Source organism: Furipterus horrens, unplaced genomic scaffold, assembly GCF_987537825.1.
Source record: "Furipterus horrens unplaced genomic scaffold, mFurHor1.1.pri manual_scaffold_1, whole genome shotgun sequence".
Lineage (NCBI taxonomy): Eukaryota > Metazoa > Chordata > Mammalia > Chiroptera > Furipteridae > Furipterus > Furipterus horrens.
Window position 1 is genome coordinate 25,682,385 of NW_028327171.1, and position 21,684 is coordinate 25,704,068.

The following is a 21,684-nucleotide window of genomic DNA, read 5'->3' on the forward strand; positions in this document are numbered from 1 at the left end:
AGAAAAAAGAAAGACTTACAAACACAGACAACAGTATGGTGGCTGCCAGAGGGAAGGGGAGGTGGGGGAGGTAGAAGAAGGTAAAGGGGGTATAAATGGTGATGGAAGGAGACTTGGACCTGGGGTGGTGAACAATACAAATATAGATGTAGAATTGTACACCAGAAACCTATATAATTTTAATTAACCAATGTCACCCCAATAAATTAAATAAAAAAATAATAATAATAAAATAAAAATTACTTTAAAAATAACATAGATTTTTAAGCCCTTGATGGGCAGTTTTACAGAGTTTAGTTGCCCTCAAGTAGCAGAACTTGTCAACAGGGCCCTGGATGACACTCAGCGCTTCAAGCGTTCGGAGAGTGTGGATATCACTAACAGCTTCTCCAAGTTCAATACTCCTTATGAAATGGGTTCCGGAAAAAGCAACAAGAGTCAGGCGTGTAATCTTACAGGACCTTCTTAGAGCTTGTGTTTAAAATCTTCTAACTGAAAAACAAATAAGGATGCATTTTAAGCAAGCATTGCATAAATCAAACAGTGACCACATATAACCCTAACCAGAGTCAGATTCTGCTTTAATGGAAACTGAAATGTCTATGTAATTTGGAGGCCCTTTAAAAAACCCTAAAACATATCTACTTTTGCAATTTTATACAAAACATGAAGAGCACCTTGTAGAATCTGACAGAAGCTTCTGTCCTCTAAGTAAAGGGTTACTGAAGCTTAAGTTTCATAGTTTCAGAGAAATTGGCCTCTGATTCCAAAGTATTATTTCACTGCAGCTTCTAGACTTTTCCTTGAGCATTGTAATTAGCAGAGCCTGCAGAAATTGGGAAACACAAGCAAATTCAATAATGTGGTAGCACTTGTTATGTCCTTTATATCCCCTGACTGTTGAAAATTGATGGTCCTTGAACCATTCTAGCCAAATGAAAATAAATCCATTTGTTTATACAAAAACAGCTTTAAGGACTTTAGTTGTATGTGGAAGAATTACAGCAGATCCAATGCTTTCAGGAATCCAGCGGAGGCATTGAAAGACTTAGTCGTCGTCGTCGGCAGCCGTCCGTCTCGAGAGACGATGGTGTAGCTTCTTAAGAGTCTATCTGCACCGCCGAGAATGGCTGTGCAGTCCGACTCGGGAGTGACACGGTATCTGTCTCCTCCCGTGTTGAATCGACATCTTGCGATGACGCTGAAGCTACAGAGCCTGGGCAGGGTAATATGGAGGGTCTGCTGTTGCCCATGCAGCAGACCCCCCCTCTCTTCGCAGCTGAAGGGTCCAAGGGAAAGACGGAGTCGATACAGCTTGGGTTCAGGTGCGCCGCAGGAGTTGCCGGTGTTGACCACAACGTCAAACCGCCTTAGGGACTCCGGCTCCGGATTTTCTGTCGGGGTTTACTCCCTTAGCCTTTCCCCTGAAGAGGTATGCCGCAAGGCAGCGGAGGTTTTTTGGAGTCAGAGTTTTCCTTCTCTGATGTACAACTATTTTAAAAGGCTGAATCCTGACAATTGGTCTTCATGTTCAGATCACTCCCAGGAGAGGATAGATTGTGTTCACTGATCACCTGTAAAAACCTAGATGTTAATCTCAAAGATTACAAACCAGTCCAAGTGGGAAAAAAAAATCACCTAGCTTTCACAAGGAAGAGGTTTCTATTATCCGAAGCAGAAGATGACATCTTTTTTGGATACTAATCATAGCAAATAAAGTTTCCTTAGTGAAATCTCAAGCAGCCGCCTAATCACGTATTACTTTTATTTTCTGAGTAGTACAAAACACTCTCAGATACTTTTTCTTTTCCATTTCTTTGTTTATTTATTGAACATTATCTGTTTCCTTTCATAGTATGTAAAACCCATGACCACATGGTTCTTGCCTGTATTGTCCCAGAGCAGGGCCACTGCATTTGGCCATGCAGACTACACTGTATGATATGACAGGATGCCCTTCACCTTGAGTCTGTGCAAATGTCACCCCCTAGAACTTCATTGCCATCTGTTCAGAACCCAGGGCTGACCCTGGCACACAGTCGTCAGCAATGCTCTATTGAGTGAATGAGTAAGTGACATGTCAGCCTATTTATTATTCTCATTTGAAATAGAGGATGAGAAATGGAAAGATTTTGTGTTCCATAAATCAAAGTACATTTACATGTGCAAAGTAGTTTCCCTGTGACTGATGACTTTTTCCGACTAAGTTGACACTTGTAGACTGATTTCGCTTAGTCAAGTCTATGAAAGTCAAACCAGTAAAATAGAGAGACAGTCCAGGTCTTCTGATTGCCTGTGGCACATTCTGCGTGTTACCGTTTCCCTGCCTCCAAAGCCAGTTCCTCCCGACTCCTTGTGCTTTTCTGAATTTGGGCTGTGACGGGGTGACTGTGCCTGTGTGGGTTTCTTTTTTTAGCATTCAGCGAGCCTGGCGCGAGTACCTGCAGCGGCAGGACCCCCTGGAGAAGAGGTGCCCGTCCCCGCCCTCCGTGTCCTCAGACAAGCTGAGCAGCTCTGTCAGCATGAACACCTTCTCAGACAGCAGCACACCGGTGAGTGCCACTTTCTCTTTCACAGACTGGCTGGCCAATCACCCGATCACTGGGTCTTTGGCTGCAAGAGAGCAATATTGGGATGTAGCCAGTAGTTTGTGATCGGAGGATCTACACTGCTTATTTGCTTGTATGTGAACCCATGATGAGGGTTTGTTATCTCCAAGCAAAGACATGATTTATAAACACAAAGTGAACTTTATCGAGTCTGAGGGAATTGATGTATTTGACATCAGCCTAAACTACTCATTTATGTGTTTGCATTCCTCTATTACTGAGGGTATCTTTTTCCTTTTCTTTATAACAGCATGTTCCTTTTAGTCTGTGCTTCTGGTAGCATTTTGTGGTGCTAATAGAACAGAAGATTACCTTGGTTATAAAGATTATACAGAGAACTTTTACAGAAAGTATTGAAAAGGATTACAAACCCTGGGATTGTCACTGGAATGCCTACAGGGGCCAGGTAGGTAGGTAAGCCATGCGACTGATCTGGGCCAAGCTGTGACCGACCAACCGCGGGACCTGTAACAGCAGCCCTGCAGAGCTCCTGGGCGCGTGCTGCCGTGTGGGCTGCACGACCGATGCTGTCAAAGGTCACTTTCTTTCTTCAGGAGATGCCAGAAACCCAGGTTCTTAAATGTTATCAACCAGCAAGAAAATTTAAAACAACTAGACTGTGTCTGCTGACCACACTTGTTCCAGGGTCCACCAGTTTAAAAACCTTGGGTACAGAGTTAGGAATGAAAGACTCTGCTAAAAGTCTTTATTTTTTTTTAAATGTTGTAGGAAATACATGATCAGGCAATTGTAATGCAGAGTTTTGTAGATTTAGCCGTTGTGATCATTTATGATAGTCACTAGAGTACCGAAAGAAGTCAGGAAGAGAAATGACCTAACTATACAAGGACATTATTTTTTAAAAATACATGCCTCCCCGACTACTTTGTAATCCTGTTTGTTCATTCATAAAAAGGCCTTCCAACAGCCAAAATAATGCATTCACACTGGGGACAATCAAGGGTTACTTTGAAATGTTTTCAGAGGGTTGCATTGTATATTCTTTAATAAATGGTTTTATCTAGTTGTGGATTTTAGAGAGCAGTAAGTTGAGTTTATAGTTGTGCAAATACCAGTGGCAGAAGATCTATTTTTAGCTGACAGCAGAAATTGAATACTTAAGACAATTTTTAGGGGAAATGAACTGTCTTAGCTGGCTTTACTGTATCACCAGAGGGCGCCTGTGAACCACATTGGAAAACGGTTGAGTTTGATAAAGTTTGTATTTAACTCGTGATTTGCAAGTAAAAATTGAGTGTTTTGGATACTTTCCCGGTGAATCTCAATATAAGGTAAAAGTTAAAAGACTTTGAAGACTATTTGAATGATGAAAACAATATTAGAAATCACTCTGCCTGTGAGTTAAAGGCTTGAATTTATTGTCACTCCCACCTTGACTAAACCTGTAGTAAAGAGATGTGCTTCCTCTAATAACCAGCGATTCCATTTGGAACTCAGCATAAAAAGCCTTTAATCCAAGTCAAATGCTCTCATTGAGGTGTCTCTCTGGGGGATTCTCTTGCCGCCGACTCTCTCTTGATCCCCTCCAGCTTACTGAATCTCAGCCCTCTTTCGCTGGGCTTGACCTATTATTGTTGGTGCCTAGACCATTGTTTGCCTTCCTGAATCTGATCAGTTGTCCTCTCGTCTCAGGTCCTGCCGTTCCTCTACTAACACAGCCTCACCTAGAGGCCAATCTCCCCTTGCTTAATCCTGGAGCCTTACTAGCTGCTCTTCCCACTCGTACACCTATAATAACTTCAATTACTGCCCATCCTAGTTGTCTGCCCCAAGCATGTGCCACACAGGAAGCCAGCAGCCTGATCTGGGTGCCTTCCTGTGCTGAGCGGAAAATGATACTTTTCCATGCTTCTGCTCTGATTGTTTTGGCTATGCATAATGGTTAAAATAGTTTTTAGAATACTCTGCTTTACAATATATATCAACAGTACTGTTTCAGTATGAGGTCTCAAGTTCATCTTCTTGATAAGAACTACCAGGTACTTTGCTAATAATGTTTGCTGTGGATGTTTTCATTGAATTGTCACAATGACCGTATGAAGCAGGTACAATGATCATCTCCATTTATGAAAACGAGACTTAAAGATGTAACTAACTTGCTTTGGCTACACATTAGGCTGTAGCCTATAAGCTGCACTATTCTACCCTACTGTGCCACTTGAAAAAAAGACATGGTCAAGCAGTGGAAGAGACAATCAGTTAATGAATTTCTAAGATTACTTTACAGTTTAACAAGTATAAACAGCAAATTAAATAATTTTACAAAGAACCCTCACTTGATTTTATAAATTGCCTAATTCAATGCTCTTTGATTAAAACCTCAAACCTCAGCTGCTCAACACCAATTTAAAGAGCGACAGGAGGGAAGATAATATTAAATTATGTTAGCAATTTGCATATTAAGTACCCTTATACCATTATGTATCATGTAGTAAGAGAAAAATTTGTTTTAGAAATAGCAATTGTGAATAGCAACTGTTTCTGGAAAATGTAGCTTGTGAGTATCAAAGTGAGGAAAAAAGAGTAACTATTTTTTTAACCATAAAAATATTAGTGTTGCACAGACAACTGTGGAAAATGCTTTGTGTACTTTCAGTTATAGATTTCATATGACCAAATACTTATTCTTTTAGTTTCCGGCTCTGAGAAATCTGTAATTGGCCTCTTAGGATATCATAGAAAGAAACTATAGAATGTTATGTTCTAATCTAGATCAATAACCTTCTCACAGATCATTAGCCTACTCCCTTAGATAAATCCAGAGAAATCTTCGAATGGTTTGAAGACCTTCTCAGTCCCATGTGGCTTGGATGGGTTCCATCTACCTAGGCCTTCCTTCCGGGCCATGCCTGCTCTCTCCCATTGATTCCTGAATCTTATGGTCTGGCCTGCAGGGAGCAGCGTGGCTCATAGAATAAGGCCCTAGACAGCCTGACAAAGTAGCAGCTCAGCCACGATTTTTGTGAATCTAAGACATAACACCTGGGAGGTCACTCTCCATCTATAGCCTGGAAATAACACCCACCCCAGAGGTTCACTGTTACCACCGTGAAGATTAAATGGCACCACACATGCGAAACACAGCACAGAGCCTGTGACCCTGAAGCAGCTCCATAAATGTTAGACCATCTGAATCTGCTCTTGAAAATGCTCCCTGTACTCAGAATGCTGAGGAAAAGCTGTGAAGAGCAGAGGTGGAATTTTTAACTTGATTCCCATGGCGGGGGTGGAGGGGGGCACAGTGCTTGTTTCTGATTCCCCTAATGAATCCATGGAAATCTAATCGTGTCCTAGAATATATGTTTATTCATATAATGTATATTCAGAAGATACATGTGTATTTTGAGATTGGAGCGGTACATTACAACAGTTACAAATGAAGCATTTATTTTAGTGTTGCTCCTTTTAAAGACTAATTTTCAAGATCCAAAAGCAAAACCAGGTAGAAGTCATTTTGCCTTTAAGTGAGTGGGCCTCTTCTGAGAGGCCACCCCCACATGCATAGTAAAAGTAAGCCTAGGTCAGGCTCCTCCCTTCGGACCCGAGGAAAAGAAAATGGGAGGATCTCCAGCATGTTGGGGAGAATAAGGTAACTTGGCCTCACCTCTCAGGCAAGTCAGTGCAGAAAGTACCATTCCAGTAGCTGCACAACCCCAGCCACTAGGTCTTCCTTTACTCCTGGTCAAGAATCACAGTCCTGAGCAGGTTCAAGGGCAGTGGTCCGGGCCAGCAGAAGACCCCATGACCTTGGCTGTCCTGGAGAGAGGACAGGGAGCCCCTGTGTCTGTGGTGCTGCTTGAGTGGTCCTGACTTTTAGCAAGAGTAGCAGGATAGTTAGCAAAGGGAGTCCAGGTTACGCACCACACCTTCCCAACGCCATGAGTAGCACCAGAAGCCAGCGCTGCCCCAGCCCCAAATGTGGCGCGTGCACCTGTATTCAAACTGCCTCTTCACCTTCCAGTTTTATTTCCTCTCTTGAGATTTATAACCTCCAGGATTTAAATACATCGGGAAAAATCTAGTGACTAAAGGGAGAAAGTATTACAAAGCTGTACTTGTTTGGGGAGGCGTGGGGAGGACTCAGGCCCTATAAAGTATTCCTGGGACCTTTTCCAATGCAATCTTTAGAACTATAAAGTTATAGAGAGTGTAAGCCTTGTGCTGCTTAATAATTCAATAACCTCGGTTTTCCAGGTCAGAGGCAAGTTACAGTATTGTGCCCTGCTGTTGTTGTAAATTTATGTCCCATGAGTTTGAATGTTTCAGCACCCAACTCTCAGACATCCAAACAGCCACTAATTCTTTGTTAATCTGTTTGTCTTAAATTTTGGTTCAGAGAATATAATACGGAATCATATGTAAAAAGAGAAGACTTCTTGGTATTTATACAGAAGTAGATAGTTTTTCTTCAAACCTGGATCTTATAGAACAAATGTTTTCTTTTCAAAAGTTTTAGAAATTACACTACCTAACATCTAATCATATATAACAGTTTGAATGAATATGTGTTTGTATAAAAATACCATCTTTATATCACAAACACTCTTCTTTTTATGCCTTTGAATATGGTTGATAGTATACATTCCTTTTCCTAAATCATCCCTTTAACTTAATGGTTGAAGGACATTTTTCTTGACAGGTTTAAAAATGAGCATGTTCTTTCAGTTAGGGACTGCTAACATTGAATATTTTCTGGGTTCAGAATGCTGTACACAATTGACAATTTGCTGTTAGATAACTGACTTATTCACCTATAGTAATATAATAAATTCTCCTTAGCAGTCTCAAAGTTATCGACCTGTGAATATAGATGAGAAAACCTAAGCCTTAAGTGCCTGGTTATGATAAAGAGAGTTGAGAAGGAACTTGTTCTCTTTGCAATTTACCTCAAGTCTAATCCCAGCCTTTGTCCTCACGGGAGCCCTTCCTTTATTCAACAGCTTAGATGAACCCGTAGTTCAGATCCAGACTGCACCTTTGTTACAGATCCCACTTTCATTATTACAAATCAACATTACACTCATTAGATGAGTGTGAAAGATGCTTCAGTAACTGGGGGGAACCTGGATATGGTGACACTGGAAAGTCCATTGGCATAAGGATCTTCTGGCCTTTCTTTAAAAAAAATAAGACATGTCTGGGGGTGGGGTAGTTATTCACATCCCTGAATTGGGTCTTTATTATTTGTTCACACATTCAAGAAATATATGAGTACCCACTGTGTGCTGGGCAGTTGCTAAGCTTTGGAGGTGCAATGAGCATCCAAATGCACACAGCCTCTACCCTTGCAGAATGTGCGTAATTCCTCAGCCACGGTTGGAAATTCTCATGACAAATGCACTGATAACTTATAGGAAATACTCGATAATATTTCACTGATTAATTGAGTAGGTTTAGGTATTAACAAAAATTTGCTGAAACAGCTTCTAGAGCAAAATTTCCTAGAATGTAGTAGCTGGAACAGTAGTAGTCTCACAGGATATCAATAAATGGTAATTGGGGGAGGGGGAAATTAACCAATTTATTTACTTCAGGACTTCTTACAGCCTTCTAGGCCAATACACATTTTCAATCTGCAGGAATGCTATTATTGTTTTATGTTTTCAAACTTCTTTGACCATGAAACCCAATAAGAGTCACATCTTACTGAACTATTGATCCATGGAATACTTTGGGAAACACTATTCTAGAGTTAATAGTTGCTGAACAAAATTCCAAGAGTTAGTTTTTTTCTAAGTGACTCAATAATAAATATGAGTGGAACAATGCATTTTAAAAACTTTCAATGAAATTTTTACATATAACATTTCTTTTTTATAGGCCTGTATCATAGAGCTGTATTATGCAAATTTTATTAAGTTACATCACATTTAAAACTTGTTACATCAACTGTCTAGTAGGTAAACAAAGATCAGTCTAGTTAACAGTATAACAGTGTTAGAAGATGGGGTTTTAGGGCATCAATAAATAATTCCTTTTAGCTTCTTGATTTTGGAATTTACTTTGAAAGGCAAGAGATTTAGGCAAAAGGATATCAAAATTGCAGCTTTTTTTTTTTTTTTCCCGAAGGTGGATTTGAGGGAATAACTCTGATTCATGGAACCACTTGGCTTACTACTGCTGAACTTTGGATATAGGGAAACCTACCAATCACAAGACACACTTGAAAACTGTCAGCCTTGTTCACAGATCTTGGGCAGGGAGGTGGATTCTGTAGAAAAATGGAGGGAGGACGATCCTGTGCTGTTGAGTTCCTTTGCCTAATCCTCCCTTCAGTTAACTCCTTCTGCCTTTATGGAGAGAATTAAAGGTTGGAAATCAGAGACAGGCAGTGTTTAGGAAAGTGTTTCCTCACAGAAACCTGAGGAGATGGGGAGATAGGAGCCCCCACCCTGGGTGCTTTGTGTTGCAACAAATGATCTATTGTCATGACAAATATCAGAAATATGTTTTACTTATTTTGATTTTTATATGATTGTATACTTTGCAGTATATTAATTATTGCAGTGGTTTCCAAACAGGAATTACTTTTGGAACTTAAAAAAAATGTTGATTCCAGAACCACAGCAGATCTATTGCACCAGAATTACCTGGGAAGGAGCCTTGGATTCTGTATTTTTAAAAATATATTAGGGAACCTTCTTATTGTTAATGTATAGAAAACACTGAGTTATAGAAATTGAAAAAAAAAATCAATTTTATTTAGGAAAATTACATGACCAGAGCATCCAGGTGATCGAAATTTTCTCCAGTTTTCATTTCAATGTTTAACATTGCATACACATACCTTTAGGAAGTGCTGAAGCAAAGTTTTCCTGATCTAATACCTAAACAATCACTATTGTAGTAATAGAATTTGCCCGGTGGCACTGTTTGTGTAGAAATTCTGTTTTCTTTCTCAGATTTACGATTCATCAAAAACATGACAGAGTACTCTGCTTTTCAAGGAAGGTTTCTGTGTTTGATCCATTTTGATTTTTATTAAAAAAGGATATATGCAATAAATACTGATTATATTAAAGTTATTCTTCACTTTGACTATCAGGATTATTAAATTGGCATGAAAAGGAATTAGATGATTTAACTATTTACTGACAGAAATGTCAGCTATGAGTGAAAATCCTAAATTATACTGTATGGTGCACAGTGGAGAAAGATCAAAGAAGTACATTCCATAGAATGGAAGTGGGCATTTCTCATTAGTACACAGCCTTTGAAATAATATCTATGTATGCTATTACCTTACATGTACAGATCAGTTATAGTATAATTAAAATTTTAATTGTTACTTTATTCAGATCTATAAAACACCTAAAAATAATAAGTTGAAGAAAAGTGTCCTATCAACATTTGAAAACATAGTCAATTTTTTTGAGATAGTACAATTTTGCTTTGTCTAAAAAAACATTTTAAAATTTCATCAAATACAGTGTTGCTGGGAGTTGGAGACAGTTGCCTTCCTTTTTATTTTGCAATCTTTATGGATTGATTTTTAAAAGAGTAAGTTTTTAATTAACTTTCTAAAAATCCTGACAGATGTTTTAGAAGCAGCTTTTGTATCTCTACAGTTCCTCTAGTTCCCCTAACAGCTCCGTGAGGGAAAACCCCTCCTACCCTGCATTCACCATGAGTTAATTACAGTTCTTCATTTCCTAAAGCAGCACCAGAAGCTGATCTTAAGTTCAACAGAGACTCTGCTTCATACATGAGCAATAAATTGATTTTCTCTTCATGGCACTGTATTGATAGGGTTAAGTATATTGATAGGAGACCATGCTGTTTAATACAAGTGGATTTTCAAGAAAATCATTATGCCAAACACTCACTAGAAGGACTTCATCTACATACAGCAGCAACTGTGACCTGCTTTAGAGATGACATCATTGGGTGTCATGTGGCTCTTTTTATGTTTCAGCCTCAGAAAGAGATAATCTGTGGAAGCCACAAGAGCCTGATTTCCGCTGTGATAGTCTTCAGCACACAGAAGCTGGGCTAAAGTGAGGCATATCTGTTTACATAGTGTGTGCGGCAGCTTGTGGAATTCTGAGCTTTATTTCATTTTATTATGTTTTTTATCAAAAAATGGGTGGAATGATAGGATGAAGTGAATTGGCTGCTTTGGACTAATGGGAGCTTGTTTTCTGCATTAAGATCAAGAACTTTTCTGGAATCCTCTCTTCTCTGAGTAGCCTTGTATTCTGTGTGTGTATTTTCAATTTGAAGAACACTGACAAAAATCAGCAAACTTCAACTCCCAAAGAGCTCTCTCTCTCTCTTTTGTCAATACTTGAAGATTTCTGCTCCAGAATCTTTCTTGAGCTGCCTGAGTATCGTGGTTAATAACTGAAGGTCAAAGCATCTTTTTTGTAGTATGTGTTACAGAAATTCCTCAGATAACTTTACTTGCTAACACCGGCAGCCCTTTATGGATTTCTTTCAAAGGCAGTTTGAATAAACAATCTTTTTCCTCTCAAATGGGCAAGAGTAACTCTTCAGCACCATGGAGAGGTCCGGACAGCATGCGAAGACGTGGGACTGGGACTGTGGCAAGCAGTCTGACAGTGTAAGTTTTACAGACACCTGTCCTCCACTTTAAGTGTACCACGTTTTTACATATGGAGAGAGGGAATTCCAAAGTCTAACCAAGCCAGGGTAAATTTAAGCTATATACAGTGATGACCCTCATTACATTTTAAATTCAGGATTTACCATTTAAAATATACTATTAGAAAATATTAATATATTAAACTGAAAAATTACTTCCTCATTGCATATGTTGGTATGTGAATGTTTGGTGCTTGGAATTTTGAGAATCTGAGTTTTTGTTTTTAATTCACCATGAAGTGATTGCCTTGCAGTTGGACAAAACAGTTGCTTTGGAAATAGCATTTTAATATACACGTTAAATAACTTGAAATATTGAGGTTGTTGTCCTTTGTAAATGCAAAGCTCTCTTTTTGAAACTAGTTTATGATTTGTTCCCATCTGGAAGGACAGTTTTAGACTTTTTAATTGCTGATCAGACTTGCAGTTACCAAAGAAGCAAATGTCTAGGTATTTAAATGTTAGGACACGTAAAGGGTATTTGATGGCTATGAAAATTTACATTTCCTAACATACAGTATGTAAACAACAGCTGGTAGTAAGAGGAAAGGATAGATCCTTTTATAAAATGATTAGACATGGGCCATTTCAGAAGTACTTTTAAGCATCATTGGAAATATTTACTTAGTTTCAAAATAGTCCATTTTAATTGTTCAAGCCAGAAATTTAAAAATGGTCTGTTTAAAAACCTTTTAACATTCTCTTTAAAACTATCAAAAGTGTAACTCTGTGGTATCACACAGACAATGAAGGAAGATACTTTGTATTGCTATTAATATGCCCCAGTAGATATTTTGATTAATTATTCAAATTTGTGTAAGAATATAGTGTTATAAAAAGAAATTTAACAAATTATTTTCTTTTCTCAGGCCAGTTGTAAGTTTGGAATACTTGTTTATGCTGAACCACTTACTTTAAAGTCTAATAAAACTGTCTTTTTATATTATTTCAATATTGAATTTATTTCCTTCAATAGTTCTCATATGTAAAAACAAGTAGTAAAATGCAATTTACTTAGCTAAACCCCTAACTCTTTATATAAAGAATTATAACTAATTCTTTCTTTATATAAAAATTATAATTAATTATTTCTATTAGACATGATTTCCAAGTGAATTTGCTGTTTTGTTTCTCAACTCTTCAGTAATTTAGCATTTGATTTTTGGGTAAATTTTGACAGTGTCTGGAGTGTAAAATTTTAGAGGAAGTGACTTAATTTTGTACTAAGTTCTTGTTATACATTTTTGTCAGCTTTGCTTAATAGATCCAATGGTGATTTCTTTAATTGATGTTAATATTTAAAGTGACTCAGTTTTTTGGTAAAAGTGCAATGTAGATTTATCATTACAATTCTTTTTTTTTAATTTCCTCAAAATTATCATTATGCTTTGATTTTCACATATGAATAACTAATGCCTTCCACACACTGTGATTTTAAAACTTTGATTGTTCTTTTATGATAAACAGTATCCATTCCCTGCTGCTGGTGGACTTTGGGCAAATCATTATGGTTGATTAGACTGTAACATTCTAATTCAGAGGATTTGAAGCTTCTATCATAAGATGCATCTGCCTTATGTTCTGAATGGGGGCAAATGCGCCCTATTCAAAAATTTATTCTCTAGCAATCTTTGTCTCTGTCACCACCTCTCAAAGATGTGATTCATTTATGATATTGCCAGAAGTGTAACATTTTATATTTCTTGCTTTTTCTATACACATTTTAGTGATGTATTTATAACAGCAGTGATCTAACATAACATTTTGTAATGAGATATGGTTGTCTGTGTTATTTAATCAAAAATTGTTGCTGTATGACAGACCACAAACATGTTTTGGCTTCCTCTTTGATAGCCTTTTATCATTGTTGAAATAGCATAAGTCATCTGAACAATGGAAAAAATGTCCAGAACTATTTAGACTGTGAGATATTCACATTTCTTTTTCTTTCTTTCTTTTTTCTATAACATTCTGGTGGTAGCAGATGTGTGTGAACAATCTTAATTTTAGTTGAGTGACATTTTGCTTTTCTTGCCAATATAAAAATATGCTCATGGATCTCCTTTTTTGTGGTTCACATTACCCTTGAAAAGGTTTTATAACCTTTGGCTACAAGGGATTTAAGGACATATTTAGTTAATGAAAAGCATCCTAAATAGGGTGGCTGAACATAGAGGGAACTGATTGACGGGTGTTGATTCTTACTGTTGACTTCAACCTTTCTTGGCACTGAGAGAGGTACATTTGTTTGAGAGCCGGTTTTTACCTCTCGGGTGCTCACAGACTCATTTCTGTTGCATCGGCCCCATCACAGCTTCCAACCTGAAGCAGCTCTTCCAGCTGCAGTTCCAACAAGACCAGTGCCAGCAGGAGAGAGCCTGGAAGTGGGATGTGTGGCAGAAAGGTCCCAAAGGATAGCTTTTTGGAGGGAAATGGGGATTCTTGGGATTATTTCAGTGAAGCAGGACCCTGATTGGTTCCACATGGATTCTAAGCTTGTTTTATTGTGCTTCTAGCATATGGGTAGGACTCAAATGACATCAGGTGCCTGAGGGCGGTTCTCCAGCTACTTAGAGAATCATCCTGGGTGGGTGCTTCTGCGGAGATTTCCATCAAGTGATTTTTGTCCTCAGTTATTATATTTTATTGTTTGTTTCCTCTCCCGATTGTCCTCACAAGGAACATTCCTACTTTATAGGACATGTTGGTTCTAAGTGAATACGACCTAACTGATTTGAGATTTATATTAAGTATTATTCGAAACTGTGGAGTAATCTTTTCAGAGAACTGAAAAGAACTTAGGGACTTTCCAAGGAAGATCTCCAGATAGTTGAAAGATCAGAAATATCTTCCAGAGACAAATAAGTCTGGATATAATGCTTTTCCCAATTTAACTAGTCTTTCAAATGCCAGTTCTAAATGAATCTGGCTCCCTCTGCTAAGTAAACTCAAGCTGGAGCATGTAAAATAGAAGCACACCCCCAGTCAGTCAGTCCTTGGGAAGAAGTCAGGCCACTTCCATTTTGCCTAATTTATCCTGTGCTTCTAATTCTCATCTTAACTTGGATCCTTGACACCATCTCATCCACACCTCTGCACTCAACACACCACATTACACAACCCAACTCCATTAATAAGACCCATCTTGATAGAAAACTCATTTTGAATTTAACATTATGCAGTGATTGCAGTAACATGCTTCTCCAGGATGCTATTTTGGTGCTTGATCTCTGACCCCTGTGCACCAGTATATGAAAGACACATCTTTCTACCTGTGGTCTCATTTTGGATGCATTGGAACTAATGGGCAGATCTGTACTGGGCCGATCATGGTGTTGGCACAGATAGAAAGCATTTCCTTTGATTATCCATGATTTAGTAAGTATCTTTATATTTTAAGAAGTGGTCAAAGATAGACTTAGCCTAATTACTTAAAGATAGTTAGAAGAGACTATCAAACTTCAATGCCTTAAAGCAACCCATACAAATTTACCTATATTTATTTAACTTTTGTTGCAATTACTAGGAATATAAATACAGTATTATATATGGATTTTATGACTCTGAATGTTGTGTGTGTGTGTGTAGAAGATAAAGAACTATGGATGGAAAAATAATAATACATTTTTGGCTAAATAGTCATACCAAAATTGTGTTACCTAATGAATCAGAGCTAGCCTGGAGGTGAGTCTCTAGTGGTGTGTAATAGGTTTCTATTATAAGTACTATTTTTGTCAATTACTTTAAATACAATCCTTTTCCTATTTCTCATTTAATAGTTGAGGAACTTTCATTCAGGAGGGTAGAAACAACTTGTCTAAGGTTAGCTAGCTGGTCAGTTGGAAAGATAAATCTAAAAACCAGATTTTTTCTGACTCCTGGGCAAGGGAATTTCTAATGGAATATGGGATCACCAAGGAACCCCGATACTGAGCAGTCAGTGAAATTTTATGGAAGAATCTATTTATTTAAATAAGAACAAGTTTTTAAACTTTGAAGCTGTCATTCAGTGGTATAGGCTTTCCCATAAAGCAATGAGCTTCTCATTACCGGAAATATGCAGGCACAGGCTGGATGGGTCATGTCAGAGATACTGTAGAAGGGGATTCTATGTTGTAGAAGGGTGTGTGTGTGTGTGTGTGTGTGTGTGTGTGCTGGTTGGACTAGATGATCTCAAAGATCTCTTTAAACTTGAACTTGGGAGGAGACATTAGTGCAATGTTTTTTCTTTAAAAGGGGAAAACAGGAATAATTTCTTTATTCAGCAAACATTTATTAGGTACATGCTTAAATCATTGTGTGATTCAAAGAACTGATATGGTTACCCAAGTCTGAATAAGCCCTCTGAGAAACTACCTATCTGAGAAGGAGTAAAAAAGGGGGAGACTGGTTGCAGGTGGGAAACCCAGGAGGGAGAGTAAGATGCATCACTTGGATCTATATGAGAAAGGAAAACTAGATTCAAGGGGGGAAATAGAATGAAAGTTATAATTTATTTCTTCATTATTTCTAGCATTGAGATAATTCAATGCATAAAACAGAAACAAAAAATCAGAATTTATTGATCTCTAATAAATTCTACAATTCTATGTATTATTTTCAAATCTCTAATGAGCTTTTTTTGCCTGCATCATTTTCACTGGTGTAGCTGTAAGTGCATGATCTACTCTTAAAAATTATATCCCAACTGTTATCTGTCCTTTTCCTAATCAGAAGAAATCCTAAAATTGTAGACCATCAATTCAAGGACTCAACATCAAGTCAACCCTGCTTCTGGCCTTGCTCTGAACTCAAATCTTCCCTTGATTAACTAGATTTTTACTATACATAATGTATTTAGGCTATGCTGTAATAAATAGATCCCCCAAAAGTATAACAGCTCAAACACAATAGGAGTTTATTTCTTGAGCCCAGGCTCTGTAGCTTCAGCTTCACTGGAGAGGACACTCCAGCATCATCGCAAGATGTCGATTCAACACGGGAGGAGACAGATACCGTGTCACTCCCGAGTCGGACTGCACAGCCATTTTCGGCGGTGCAGATAGACTCTTAAGAAGCTACACCATCGTCTCTCGAGACGGACGGCTGCCGACAAAGTATCAATATTGGACCAGCAAGCAGGTCAGTGAGGTGACCCTCCTTCATACAGCCATTTAGAGAACCCAGGATGATGTGAGCTCTGCTATCTTCAACATGTGGCTTCCAAAGCCACCCTAGAGTCAAAACCTAAAGCAAACCAGAAAGGGAAAAAGATATGGAGCAAAATATATGGAAGGTTTTACTGGGCCAGGTCTGAAAGGGATGCTGTCACTCAATTCATATTTTTTTTATTGAACTCAATCACATGCCACACCTAAGTGCAAGGGACTGGGAAATATAGTCCTACAGGATACATAAAAATACACAAAACATAGATTTTAGGTCACTTAGTACTTTCTGCCATATCTGGGCTCCTGTTCTACCTGGGAGGAATTCTTCCTCTAAACCTACAGTTCTTGCTGCTGCAAAGTAGACAGGCAATGCGAGGTCTGCTCAATGTTAACTTTTCTACAGCCATTGCCCATTTCCGTCTTCCAGGTTGCAAACTACAGAACCTGACTTTAGTTAATTCCAGTGAGAAATAAATTTATTAAAAAGATATCAGGTATCTAATTGAATTCACAGGAAGGCTGGAGCATCAGGCTCAAAGGGAAATTGGTTGGCCAGAACCCCAGGCAATGGTGTACCTAAGAGACAACATTGTTGGAGTGTTGCTGACCTCATGAGACATTGGATGCGAGTGTCATAAGGAGTACTAGAATGTGCTTTGCTTCTCTAAGACACTTCCTTCCAGATTCAGAGCCCTGAGCCAGGGCTCTCCCATTGACTTGTTTAGATCAGGTGTTCAAAGCCAGGTTGCTAGGATTCAGGGAAGGGAAGTTACTTCTGTAATAGAGGGTAGAGTCCTGTTCTTTGGATTAACTCCCATAACAGTGGAATCTGTAATTAAGGGACAGGGGCTTAGATGTACTTCAAATAGAAAAGAAAAGAAAGAAAGAACAGATCCACCGTGCCTGCTGCTGTAAGATGGCCCTTATGCCACATTAGCTCTACCAATGGCCCATGCCAACATGCCAGTTCTCACTGATTCCACTTGACCAGTCTTAGGCTGTGCTTTTCTGCTATGCCTAGACTATGTCTTCTTGTTCCTCCTGGGGTGTGTTTTGATCATATTCACCAGTTTTATTACCTCACCCCCTTCCCTGCCCCAGCATCCTGTGTGACACTTGCTCTGGCTGTTTCTGATGCTAGCTGAGTTTTCCAGATCATTTTCTATAACACTTGGCATAGTTTTAAGAATAAAATTCGGACCTGAGACCTTATGTGATAAGGTCAACATGGCCATGACCCCAAAATTTGACCCATCTCAATACATTTTTCTCATCTGTAAAATGCATAAGTCAGCTCAATTCTCGTTAGTCCCAAAGGGACACTGAGAGGCTTAACAAGATGGTGCTTCGAGATATTTGGAACACAGGGTGGCATTATCACATTATTGTTTTAACAACTGTTGAGCTGAAGGAAGAAAAATAAAGAGTGGAAATTTAATGCCAGAGAGGTTTTTGGCACTTTGTCAATTCAACATTAGGATTGAAGGCTTTTGGAAATTTGCCTGAAATTTCTCAGTACCAAGCAGCTAAAAGTTGCATTTTTCTGGGCTCATGACATACCTATCCCCAGGGATGGCTCTGAGCATTTGTGAGGGATGAACTGTGCCAGACCCGCTTCCCAGTGTCCCACCAACAAACACAAAGAAGCAACGCACAGTCTGTAACTGGCTGCCGATACCCACATTTCATACTTGGAATAGCACCTCTAACTAGCGCCAGCAGAAAGGGGGTGGGGGAGGAGTGATCTGTGTGAGCATGTGTGGAGGAAGCTTTCTGTATGACAGGTGGCCATTATGGCTGGGCAGCTTCTGTCTGAGAGGTTAGATGGACCCTACTGAAGGCCACAAAACCATTTTTAGACTTTTCAGAATCACCCACATCACAGTCCTCTTCGAAAGGTTATGCAAATGTCACATTTGCCAACGAAACAAAGAATGGGCTAATTAGAAGCAGGAAGAAGTATCTACTTTTAGAACTTCATTATAATGATTTTTGGAAGAAAGAGAAAGGCAGGAAAACTTGTTGGGATCCAGGAAACATTTATTCTTGTGAAGTGTAAGCTTTGTGATCATAACTGGTTCTAAATGGTTCCCTTTATTTGGATCAGAATCATTTTGAAAAACATAGACTTCCACATATGTGCCTAAATAAATATATATGTATATTTGAAAAATAGTAATATGCCATTTATATATTTTAGTAAAAGGTGCTAACAGGAGTTGTTCAGTGTAAAGAGCTAAAAAGTATGACTTGGAACAAGCTTACTCTCAGTAAAGACATTTTGCATCTTTATAAAGACTTAACAAATCTGAGCTTTGTCAGTGGAAGAAAGGAGCTACTTACACTTTAAATCAAAGTACAGTAACCACTAGTTTCTCTAAAACTGTTAGGAAATGAGTCTTCTACATAAATGAAATCTACCAAATAATGGCAGGTTACCTTTTTAAAAAAATCAACATATTTTGAGAGATATTTCTAATTATGTTATAAAATTCTGCCTCATTTTATAATACTACTTCTTTATTTCTAATAATATGTGTCTATGCTTCTTTTAGAAAATATAGACAAAGTTTTAAAAATATTTCTTGCCCTTAATCTAATAGAGACCACCATTGTTAATATTTTGATGAATTTCCTTAGGATTTTGCACATTTTATATATATGTATATATCCCTAAAGAAATATTTCCAATATTTTTAACTTTGCTTTTTAAACTTTATGTTTTAATTTATATGCAATTGAAATTTCTCAAAGTCTGATAGATATATGAGCTGTAATTAACTGAACCATGATGCCACTACTGATATCTACAGGATCAACAGTGGGGGTGTCTATATATTTTTACATTTCTATTTCCTTGAAAGAGATTACCATAAGTAGCATAAGACTTTTTATAAAAAAATTTTAAGGATCTTCATACATATCAATATATATCTAGACCTGTTCTACCAATACCATTAATTTGATAGATTGAAAGTAGCATATGCTTTAAATTAAAATTTTTACTGTGATTTAACATTTTCTCATGTTTTGTGGCCATTTTAATTTATTTTGTGAATTGTCTAGCTATGTTTTATTGAGGTTTCATTGTTTTTCTCAATTATTTGTAAAGATCCTTAAAATTATACATATTAATCTTTTGCCTTCATATTTATGAAAAATATTGTCCCAATAGAAGCAATAGTCTTATTTCAAGTAGTTAACCAGAGCACCGTTTACCAATGAATCCTTTGTTCTCCACTGGTTTGTGACATGATCTTTATCACATGTTCAAAATCTATCTTATTAGAATCTCTTTCAGAACTACTTTTCTGTTATATCTGTCAATTCTAGTACCTGTATCAGACTGCCTCAAATACTGCATTCTTATTATAGATTTTAATATCTGGTACAAAAAGTCTCTAATTTATTTCTTTTCATGTTCTTGGTTAATCATACTTATTCCAGATAAACTTTAAAAGTGTGTAGTTAAATTTCAAAAGAAATCTTTGGTGACTTTAATTAGAATTGTACCAAATGCATAAACTGTTATAATAAGAATTGATATCTTTACAACTTTATTTTCCTATCTAGTAATATAGCATATTCAGATAGGTATTGTTTAATAAATTAATCAAATAATTAAGTCATTTATATATATATATATATATATATATATATATATATATATATATCAGGAAAGATTTGGATTTTCATTATGTACATTTTCTACTCCTCTTACTAAGATTATTCCTACTACAAATTAGTTACTTCCTTTTTCTTCCTCTAAATGGTTATCACTAGAATATAGGAAGCAATGGTTTTTGTATGTTGATTTGTATTTCTTTACCTTATGGAAATCTCTATTAGTATTTAAGGGTTTTTTAGTTGATTCTTTTGAAATTTCTAAGCATGGATTTTCTCATCAACAAACAATAGTAAGTGTGTCTCCTCCTTTCCAATACCCTTATATAGACTAGAATATCCAACCCAAAAAACTAGGCTGCCTTATTAATTGATGTGATGAGTTTTATTATGGAAATTAGACATTCTTGTATTACAATATGGTTGCTGTTTGGTTTTAATGGGTAGTTTTTTTCTAAGTTGTTTTTTGTTCCTATTTTATTTTAAGTTTTTAATCTTTGCTTGTAAAATAAAATCCATCTGTAGTTAGTGACGTTCTGATCAAGGTTTGATTCCTTTCCTTACCTCCACTCCATCTTTCCCATCCACTTCTCATTCACCACGTCTTGTTGAGTCTACCTTCAAAACAGTCTCTTATATACATTATTTTTCATCATCATTACCAACATCCTGGCCATCATCTCTCACCAAATCACCACCACAGCCTCCTACACTGAGTTCACTCCCTGCACTCACCCAATCCCCACAAATCAGCCAGTACAAACTTCCTAAAACTTAAATTGCATCATGCAATCCCCTTCCTTCCGTAGCGTCCAATTTTACCTTAAGTGAAATTCAAAGTCTTTACCATGATCTATAAAGTCCTACATGACCTGGTCTTTGTTTATTTCTATTGCTTCAGTAACACCAACCTTCTGTCATTTCCACAAACACAAAGCTTTTTTTCTGTTTGTTTGTTTTTGCCTTATGGCCTTCACATAGTCTATCCATTTGTCTAAAGTATTCTTCTTCATCCACCTCACCTGCCTGGCTCCCCTTCATCATTTGAATATTAGCTTAAATGGCAAGTCCTTATAGAAGTCCTCTTCAAATGCCATTATTCTCTCATACTATATCCTTCCTTTTTCCTTCATTTGGTTTTTCACTATTTGTTATTATTTAATTAATTTATTTTACCTGTTTGCCCCCTACCCCCCCTACAGTAAGCTCCTAGGAGAATAGGGACCATTTTAACTTTTATTTCATTATTTTTTTAAAAGATTTTATTTATTTATTTTTAGAGAGAGGGGAACGGAGGGAGAAAAGAGAGAGAGAAATATCACTGTGTGGTTGTGTCCCGTGTGCCCCCAGCCGGGGACCTGACCCTCAACCCAGGCATGTGTCCTGACTGGGAATCAAACCGGAGACCCTCTGGTTCGCAGACCAGAGCTCTATCCACTGAGCCACACCAGCCAGGGCTTAGTTTGTTATTTTGTGTGAGTTCAGGACATAGTATTTTGACTATCTTTAAAAAATATATATCTGAGGAAATAAAGAACTGCAAAGAAATATTTTTCTTCTTTTATTTAAATATGTTATTGTTGTTCTATTACAATTGTCCCAATTTTTCCCCCTTTGCCCTCCACCGTCCAGTCCACCCCCTCAACAGTCAGTCCCCACACTGTTGTCCATGTCCA

The 21,684-nt window shown here is 37.6% G+C and overlaps 1 protein-coding gene across 1 annotated transcript in view; it reads left to right on the plus strand.

The window, feature by feature from the left end:
* The window catches only part of SCHIP1 (schwannomin interacting protein 1), a 670,407-nt gene that overhangs the window by 160,181 nt on the left and 488,542 nt on the right, over positions 1–21,684 (plus strand). The window contains exon 4 of the mRNA XM_090273287.1: positions 2,417–2,552. Within this exon, the coding sequence (XP_090129413.1) occupies positions 2,417–2,552 (136 nt within the window). The remainder of the gene's footprint in view (positions 1–2,416; positions 2,553–21,684) is intronic.